The following is a 9,893-nucleotide window of genomic DNA, read 5'->3' as shown; positions in this document are numbered from 1 at the left end:
CTACATGACTCACATTTTTAACGGATTATTTTCGGAGGGTACATTTATTTACAACCAACTATTTTCAATAGTTAAAAACAGTCGGTCGTAAATATATGACAATCTGACGCGCAGAAAAGTCGTAAGCAAGAAAATTGGTACTGCAGAAGAACTTAGACGCATAATTTGAGTTTGAGGTTTATTTTCCCATAACGTAAGACACAAATTCCAAAAGTGAATCCGTTAAAATAGCGAAATCTTGTAGAAATCAATTTAATACTGTTATTTGTCGTCTAAACACGACTCGTGAAATCACGCTCTATTCAACGCCGAAAACTGTTCCTTTTGGATGTCATTCGAGTTTTTAGCGTCGATTGCGCTCTGTCGCTTGCGTTTCATCGCCGCCTGCCTCACCTTGTATCTCCTCCTACTCCTTATTAAGTAGACCGATAAGGCGATCGCGATCACCAGCGCCACGATGATGCAACCGGCCAGGATCAGGGTCAGTCGGCTTATATTAGTCCACGAGTCCTCGGTGGACGGCTGCAACTAAAGTGATGTTGATTTAACGATGTAATTTTGCACGGTTCGTTCGTGACTTCAGTTAGTGTAATGGATATAAATTGTTGTGGTAGACGAGCTAGGTGAATAGACTGCTAATACGAGTTTTTTGATAGTGGCGATTAAAAATTGATGTAATTCTCGGTAGTTCTGTATCGGGTTCACAATGTTGATTCTTTATTTTGAAACGTGGCAAATGATATTCTTAAACTCAAATTATGAAACTAAACTTGAACTATTTATCATTAAATTACGCTACAAAAAGTATAATATTTATATCGACGAATCGATAGACATAACATATTACATAGTTATATACCTAAGTATATTATCTATTGGCACTCTATTTGGTTACATCCTCAACGTTATGATTGGACAGTTTAATAAAGACAAAGTGAGTGCGTGAGCACATGAACTATGACTGTTGCTATAATTTAAAATCGTTAGTTAAATTAATGCAACCTCTGACACAAAAGACCTTATTCTAACCGTACTTACATATATTTAGTACCAGAACTCAACTGACATATTAACCCACCATCAAAATAAACAGCAAGGTAGTACTTTTATGGTTCGTTCAGGGAGTTGCCACTACTCCATTTCTTTCAGCCTGAAGCATTTCATGCATTTCAGTGGGGGATTGGATGCCGGCTAACTTGCACATGATCATCTTAGCGTTCAGGAGTGGTAACGCATCTGTGATCAGCTTGAGGTAGAATCCCTTTTATATATCGAGTTGATTACAATTAAGGGCGGAAGTGACCACTTATCTACTACCAGGTAACTGTACGCGGGTTTGCTGCTTCGACGTTACAAAAGAGGATACGTACGATGTATGTGCCGCGAGGTCCGGCGCGCATGTAGTCGCCGCACAAGGCCTGCTCCGTCCAGTTGTACCAGTGCACCAGCCGGAGACCCTCGTAGGCGCGGGGGGAACCACATCTAGGAACAGGATACAAGTAAAGTCATATCAAAATATAAGTACGTATAACTTGCAATTACTATTAATTTCAACCTGATTGAAGGAGATTCTGTACTCCTTTTACAATAGTGCAAAAGGAGTACATAATGTTTCTCCTTCAATCAGGTCGACTGATGACCTGATGAAACAGCAACAACATATATAACAGCTGGATACGGAGGATATAGGATATATTTTAGGATACAGGATATATTTTAGTGGCACCACTTAGGAGAGTTCAATGTTCAATGCAGCGGATCTAGAGAGATAGCTAGATGGACTGAATGACTAAATAATAGCTTCCTAAATAGGAAAAATAATCTTAATGGCTTGGTAAAACTTATGGAAAGTAGAGCTCTGTAGAGACATTAAAGTTTCAGTTACCGATACTTAAAATAGAGCGGATGTATTCGAAGTTTTCCACAAAGACATGAATTGCAAACATTTATTTGTATTCAGGAAATATGAAATACTAAATTTAAAAACATTTACCTCAATTCACTAAGAAGTCTGGAGTTAGTCTCATACATCTGTGTAACCAGGTCATCCAAGACCCACTGCAAGTCGCAGGTGCAGTCCCAGGGGTTAAACTGCAGGTTGACGCCTTCGGAGATGGACGACCAGTCGAGCAGGGACTTCGATAGGCTTGTCAAGTTGTTCTTGCTTATGTCTAACTGGAAATCATAATCGGGGATAACCTTAGAGCCTTGAGTGATATTTTGCAAATTTTTAGGTATATAAATAGTTATTTACAGTTTTTGTATATGCATATAAAATGTCTGTCATAAGGTACGTCTTAAGGAAACCATACTTTGTAAGTTAAAATTAAGTATTTGAAGATTAATTGATATATTTTTAATGCAACCAGTGTATGATTAATCTACTTTGTTCGGACCAATAATTCTAAAATTAAACTCAACTCAGGTCATACTTACCATACATAGGGAAGTTCCATCAAACGCCCCATCTTGAATATCGTTCAACATTGCGCAGTTGGACAGATAGAGAGAGAAGCAGTTCCTCTCGTTCGCTGCCTCATCACTGTTCCTCCCGACAACATTGCTGAACGCTTTATCTTCCACTACGTACAACCTACCCAAGTCATTCATATACAAATTCTTTAAAGCAATTATATTCTTGAAGTAAATGCTCTCGATCGGATTCCCATCTAGGAATAGTTCTTCCAAATTAGGGAAAGTTTGGCTGTTCAAACACTTCGGCACTTCGGGTATGAGATTGTAGGAAATGTCCAAGTTGAAGAGTTTAGGCAGTTTCTTTTCGATTTCAAACTCTTTCAACTGATTCCCTCCGATATTTAGGATCTGTAATCATTAAACGTTCAGCACATTAATCATCTAATAAATGATTATCAACACAATCGGCCGGGTAATATATTTTAGTAAAGTTAATAAAAGTAAGTAAAGTTAATATTAAACTTAGTAAGTAGTTCAAAATTGTGTTATTACAGACAGAGTGAGTGAATTATGCGTTTCGTAATTGGCAATTAGTAAATTAGGTGCACGTTAAATATAAGATTTTACTACAGATTAGATTATGCATTTTTTTATTCGAATACTCAACATAATTATTAAGAACTCACCTCTAAATTATCAAAGTTAACGTTGTTCTCGTCATACAAATTCGATAATCGATTATAAGACAAATCGATAAACGTGATAGTACTGGGGAACTTTGGCCAGTGATACAAGGTGTTTATCTTCAGGATGGCAATTTGTAGCGACGGCGGTAACGCGAATGTGAAGGTAATGTTGTTCTGAGCAAGGTTCAATTCTCTTAAGTTCACGCAACTGAGGAAGGAGTTTTCTTCGATCACTTCTATCACGTTGTTTGATAGATCTAAGAGTTCACTGAAAATATAAGAAAAGTATATTACAAGTAAGCTAATATGCTGCTGTACTGCCTGTAATAAGGCATTTCACTTATATTTTCATTTGAGACCAATACCTAATTATTTGTACCGCCACAGACAACGCTGTACTTACTTAATATATTTTGTATGTACTTAGGAAAGCAGTAATTCCTTCCAAATTATTCGAACACCAAATATCTTATTCTAAAAACAGTTAAACTTACATGTTATTGTCTACTGGAAATGAATCCTTAACCACCGACCGTATCCTATTCCCGTTCAAATATAGTCGTCGTATGCTCTTCAGCGCTTGGCTCTCTGGCCTGCCGAGCAGCAGATCGAATATGCCGTTCTTACTCAAGTCCAGGTCCTCCAACACGACCATCGGCTGCAGAGCTTCCACGGGCACTCGCTTCAACAGATTACTTTGTAAGCTGAACGACTTGACGCGACGCAGGAACTTGAAGTCTAAAGGATTTAAGCCAGTTATCTTGTTGTAAGATAGGTCTAGGTATTCTAAGGAGTCTATCTTCGTGAACAAGTCTGGGGTGATCTCGGTGAGCTCGTTCTGGGAGAATGACAGCTTCTTCAAGTTGGGAACGTCACTGAACGGGTCCGGCCAGTAGGTTTTGATGGCATTGTTACTAAATCTCAACGATTCGACTTGCGAATTTGGTGGTAACCTAAAAAATGCAAAATATTTAGGTATTTAATATAGAATATGATTTAGCAGTAGAATATATAGCATGGTCTTAAAGTCATACCCTTGGACGGAGCTGTTTACATAATTATTATGTTACAATACAATTATAAGCCTCCTCACTAGGAACACTGTTGTGGGTACCATGGGAGTGGGACACGTACACGGAGTGTATTTGTGTAGCTACTGAAATCTAAATTCATCTTTATTAAAATGATCTGGCCGGGGATCGAACCAGAAGTTTCGCAATTTGCCAAACCACACTTACCAGAGAACATCATAATGGTGAAGTCGGTTATACCACAGTACAAGTGGTTATACGTACTTTGTCATCTTAATAAAATGAATAAAGGTAGCCTTCACGACCTCGAAACTGCGGTGATTTCCATAATTATGATAGAATATACACGGAGGACATTCAACTAAGTATATATGTAGCCTTATAAATTTAATCTCTTTGTTATATAATATGACTTAAAATACGCACACATATTGTAGGTAGTAAAATGAAAGTTAATTTTATGAATTTTATGTATTTTAGTAAATCACAAGTGATAGCGGTGTTTGCACGTATTGATACTGCAAAGTCTACAAGGCAGTTCATACGAGTTGTACGAAGTTCTAGCTTTCTAAGGTCTGCATTATGTTCGTACGTAGCTGATAAAAAAACTGATAATGATGATGTTATTTCTGACACTACAAATAAGATATTATGTTCCTGAAGTACGTAGCATCTATGTTCATTCATCGTATCACGTTCGTTTTTTCCTGTCATGTGCTATGTGTTAAGTTTTCCCTTTGGGTGTGACGTAGCGGTAGTAGCATAGTGGTAGGTACTTCCCTAGCGTAGGGTAAAAAAATCTGAGTAGGTAGGTAAGAAGATTGAGGAAGCATTATAATACCTATTAAGAAGTTATGAATAAAAAAATTATATTCTTACAACTACGAATTAATTTAAAAGGTTAACTTAGGATTACTATACACATAGACTAAAGTCCATAAAAACTAGATTTCTAAAAATAATATATGAGTAATACGTCGTAGGTATATGCGGGGGTAGGTACATGCGGATTCGCCTAAATGAAACTAGTCTACTAGATCTATAATATTCGTAAATCTATGCTAGTTTTACATATTGATTTGGCCACGAATATGTGTGGATTTGACTCATAAGGTTGACATACAACTTTTTATATTGTAGGTACATATTTGTGAATCTTGAATTTTATGTCCATTTAAAGACACTTTCTACACTCACAGTCCCAAACTAGAATTTTCTGTGTCGCATGTGCCATGGACAAACACCCAGGCCCAGGACAGAAATCTAACTTCATCATTTTCGAATTTCGCCGGGAATCGAATCTGGACCCTCTGCATGTAAAAGCGGAATAGTGACCGCTTCGCCACAAGGGTCGTAAATACCCTACATATTGAGAATACCTTATGGATACATTCAATCCAAAAAATCGTGCATAAAAGTTAAGACAAGATGAAACTTATTACTTATATCTGTCGCTAACTGTTAAAGTTAAATAAAAGGTTAACGCCTGCTTATCAACTATAGCTATGCGGTAAGTTGCCACAGTGTGTGACCATCAATCACCGGATCGAGATCTGTGCCAGCCGTGTTTGTGTTGCGAATCTAGTAGCAGGAAGTCGTGAGGTTATCTCCAAACTTGGGGCCTCTGGCGTTTTGTTTTATAATCTGTGTTAATCAGCAGATAAAGGAAGCAAGTACGTAGGTACCTATAGGTACGAGTAGTTCAGATTTTAAGACTTAAAGTTTAATTTCATGAATATAGCTAGTTAGTTTTAGCATACTTAATATACTGCTGAGAAAAGTAAGGACTCTTTAAGGGAAACACAATTTCCAACAACACTTTGTACAAACAAATATTACATACAAATATTCTTGGTCTTGTTTTCTACCACGTATAGCACACATATTCACAAATTTATTTATAAGATAATTAGCTAAGTAATAATTAGTAGGAAGTCAAGTATGTCTGTACATAATTTCATTATGAAATGCATTTAAACACATTATGATATAAGGACTCGGTTTACCTACGCCACTGTACCTACTATTTTATGTTTGTTTTTCTAAGCTACACAAAATATTTAAAAATTAAGTTTAATTATCCGATTCATATTTGGAATTCGTAAATATGATCACGTCTCCAAGTATCGTAAAAAACTCAAGTGGCTCCCAATTCGTCTTCGTCGGAATACTCATATACTTTCTGCTTTATACTGCATCTTGTTTAACCCTAACACACCTAATTATTTAAAACAGCGTTTTCATTACTTGCATCTGTCTCACGATACGCATTTACTGCGCTCCAATAAAAACCTTTTCCTATTAACTCCTTCTTCATCATTCTTTAGCAAATCTTTTACTGCAGTGGCTGTGCGCCTATGGAATGCCTTACCGGTTGTTATCCGACGTGCGCAGTCACTGGATTCTTTTAAAAATCAAGTAAAAGAATTTTATCTATCATTATAATCTGCTTCCTAGATACCCTGTTATTTTTATACTATTCTATTATTTCCTACTTTATGTATTCTCCTCTTTTTCTCCTTTTTCTTCTATTCTTAAGTAGGTACTCTAGCTGCTGACATATTTAAAATATGACTCTCATGTACACCCCTACCCTGGATATCTTTTATATAATTCTCTCTTTCTTGCAATAAGTAACTGGTTGCCTGGAAGAAATCACTATTTAGTGATAAGGCCGCACGTTGTACCTTTAATTATTGTAAATATTTTGTATTTGTTACTATAAATTTGGTGTACAATAAAGAGTTTTTGTATTGTATTGTAACGAAAACTGCTTTATTAAACTTTAATATTAATTAAATGTTTTATTTGATCCTTAATTAGTTATTAAAATCATTACATAATTACCGACACGACTCTGGTTATCTACTTCCTTAATTAAAGTTAGATATCTACTATTGTAGACACAAACTGCAAAATTTAGCACTATCACCATCCATAGGCTAGATTTAGAAGAATAAAACCATGATAGCCTTATCACTAGGTAAATAATAGCTTATTAAAGCCTATGGTGTTAATGTAACACCTTGTGAAGTGGTTTGACATTCAAAAAGTGCTCTGTAAAGAACCTATTTTGAATAAAAAAAAATGATTTGATTTGATTTGAATCATATGAAGACATAACTGAAGCCAAAAAAGATTATCATTTTAGACGCTATTACTACTACAAAGGCCTGTTTAGTGAAAGTACCTTTCTTGATATAGGTACAATGTTGTTCTTAATGTAAGAGTAGGTACATCGAATGTACAGGAAGAATTTTTCAAATAGGCCTTTACGACCAAATCCGAGAAAGCGAAAAATGCTGAAAGAAGGTAAGGGGCCGATTTTGATAAAATACTAAACCTGCTGCATTAAATTTCTTAAAAATCTATTTCCCTGTCTGAGAATCGAATGAATTCATTTGGAACAAAAATAAAACACCCTGTATTATTCCACCATCGGATAGTATGTAAAAGTACATCTCTTAAATGTTTTCTAGCAAAATTACTTATACATTACTGTACACTTTATTTCTAGAATTTTATGACACCTCGGATTTCTATTAATCGCACCTAAACAAAGTTTATTGATTTGTAAACGATAACGTGTGAATAAGCGTACTTACTCATCGCGATGATAAGTAAGTGGACCGAGCAAAGCGTGCAATTGTGAAATGTAACTATAACAAATGTTACAATATCTATTCAATAAATTATTTGTTTTATAATGGTAGGATTGCTAAATATAGTTATAGTAGGACGCGAGCCGCACGCAGAAGGTTCCGGGTTTACACCCCGGCCATGCAGAAGTTTTTTTTTATAATATAGGAGTAGCAGACGAGCATGCAGTACATCTGACGGTAAAAGTCTACTGCCATCCATGGACTTTTATAGTCAACCCTAGGTAAGATTAGTATTCTACTCTCAAGTGCAAGTAATTTTTAAAGGTGGTAGAACCCTTTGTGGTTCGACTCCGGCGGCACCACCGCCACACCTATTTCTACCTTATAACAGCAGTGTTAGGCGCTGCTGTGTTCCGGTTTGAAGGGTGTGGTAAGGGAGACAGACTTTTCCGAGGCGTTCCAGCTTAGTCCTCAGGGGTAGCAGCGCATCTGTGGCCGACCTCAGGTAGGAATATCTAATCTTATCTGGGGTTGATTACAGATGTCCATGGGCGGCAGTAGCCACTTACCATCAGGTGGACAGCATGCTCGTCTGCTACTCTTATATTATTAAAAAAAAAAAAAGAAAAAAAAGTGCTTTGCTACCCCTGAGGAAGACTGACCAAGTTGAAATGCCTCAAATATGTCTCCCGGATTACACCGTTCAAACCAGAACACGACAGCGCTGAACACTGCTGTTGTTAAGCAGAAAAAGGGAAGGGGGTTAGTGCCTTCGGACCCGAACCACAAAGTATTCTACTATCTACTACTACTTTTACTTGTTTTATACTTATTCATTAATACTATTACAAATACCTGTTATCTTTGGGTGTGGATTTTTAATTCACCCGAATACATTCCAGTTTTAGGCAGTTTTAATGTGTACCTAAAAAAACTTAACAATGTATGTACCGAAAATCTTTCGATATCTAATTACCTCACCACCCACCCTTTCTTTGTTTTAATTATCTAAGCTTTCTTATCATCAAGTACCTCCACAGATTAGCAAACCATAAATAATGTGGTATGTGTACTTACTTGCTTAACGTCGTAAGACCGAGACCTTCAAATGTAGCGGCAATTTTTAAACCATTGGGATTTTCGGGCCACTGTATTTTGTCTAAATCTGATAGATTTTCAATCCTGTCCAACTCAGAACACAATATATTCAACACCAAATGAGTACCGTCCACTTCAGGTATTTCACTGCACGTACAAAAGGAACACACTTTTATTAATCTTTGCACTTCCGTGACCACAATGTCTTGGCCGCTCACAGGGTTGGAAATTAAAAAGTAAAACGTCAATAATTCAATGGCGTTGGCGCGCATTTTAATTTTCTTCACTGTCACATTCACATGTACACAACTGTGTTCAGCCCGTAATCGAGGCGGAGTGATAAGATTCTTATTATCAGCTCTTATCGCGGCATTGATGATGGTTTGTGTACTGCTGAGTGACGCAGACTGCAGTGTCGATTGGTGGATTAGGCTATCGATTACAGGATAACTTTAGAACACATCCCATTTCACAACATCCTTTTTGGCTACGAAAACAAAAGCTTTTGGAACTGTTTACAATCAATTAACTATAATTACAGGAAACACGATAATAAACAGATGTTGGAGGTAAACAGCGAAAACAATATTAGATGCGTCCGATGCGGTCGCTAAACTACTAATGATTACAGCGGGTACTGTGGGTAGCTACCGGCCATTATGAACCTGTAATACGAGAGTTATATTGACCACAATGACACCACACCGGCTCAGCATTGAATGACGTCTTAAACTAAGTATGATTTGGAATACTGATCAATGGATTAAACGGTTTCTGCGCTAAAATTATCCATAGTGCGATCAGCCGTAATACTCCATGCAAAACACTAAACCATAGCCCATAAAAGATATTCTTTTATTTATCGTTGGAATATCGAACGTGAACGCATTTTCAGTCTCCGGCGAACACTTTATTTTATTATTTATTTTTGTATTTGACTATATTCAGGATACATATGTGAATAGTGTAAAAAGCGTAAGACACGGGAAAGAATCCGGAACCCTTAATATGGTAGACAGATGGCCACTATGTCACGTGGGTTTTATAGCTGAAAGTGGCGA

The 9,893-nt window shown here is 36.8% G+C and overlaps 1 protein-coding gene across 1 annotated transcript; it reads right to left on the bottom strand.

The window, feature by feature from the left end:
* Nucleotides 1-128: 128 nt before the first annotated feature.
* On the bottom strand, nucleotides 129-9,510 carry LOC140743989 (uncharacterized). Its single transcript, XM_073075425.1, has 7 exons — nucleotides 8,812-9,510; nucleotides 3,596-4,054; nucleotides 3,102-3,369; nucleotides 2,437-2,823; nucleotides 1,994-2,175; nucleotides 1,371-1,482; nucleotides 129-528 (listed from the first exon to the last, which is right to left on the bottom strand). The coding sequence occupies exons 1-7, from the start codon at nucleotides 9,102-9,104 to the stop codon at nucleotides 292-294; spliced, it is 1,938 nt and encodes a 645-aa protein (XP_072931526.1). The 5' UTR covers nucleotides 9,105-9,510; the 3' UTR covers nucleotides 129-291.
* Between the last annotated feature and the right edge of the window lie 383 nt (nucleotides 9,511-9,893).

This window comes from Epargyreus clarus, unplaced genomic scaffold, assembly GCF_041222505.1.
Source record: "Epargyreus clarus isolate Ecla_fem2 unplaced genomic scaffold, WU_Ecla_fem_2.2 ptg000008l, whole genome shotgun sequence".
In the NCBI taxonomy this organism is placed as follows: Eukaryota; Metazoa; Arthropoda; class Insecta; order Lepidoptera; family Hesperiidae; genus Epargyreus; species Epargyreus clarus.
Note: the sequence above shows the minus strand (reverse complement) of the source record. Positions and strands in the feature narration are given on the sequence as shown.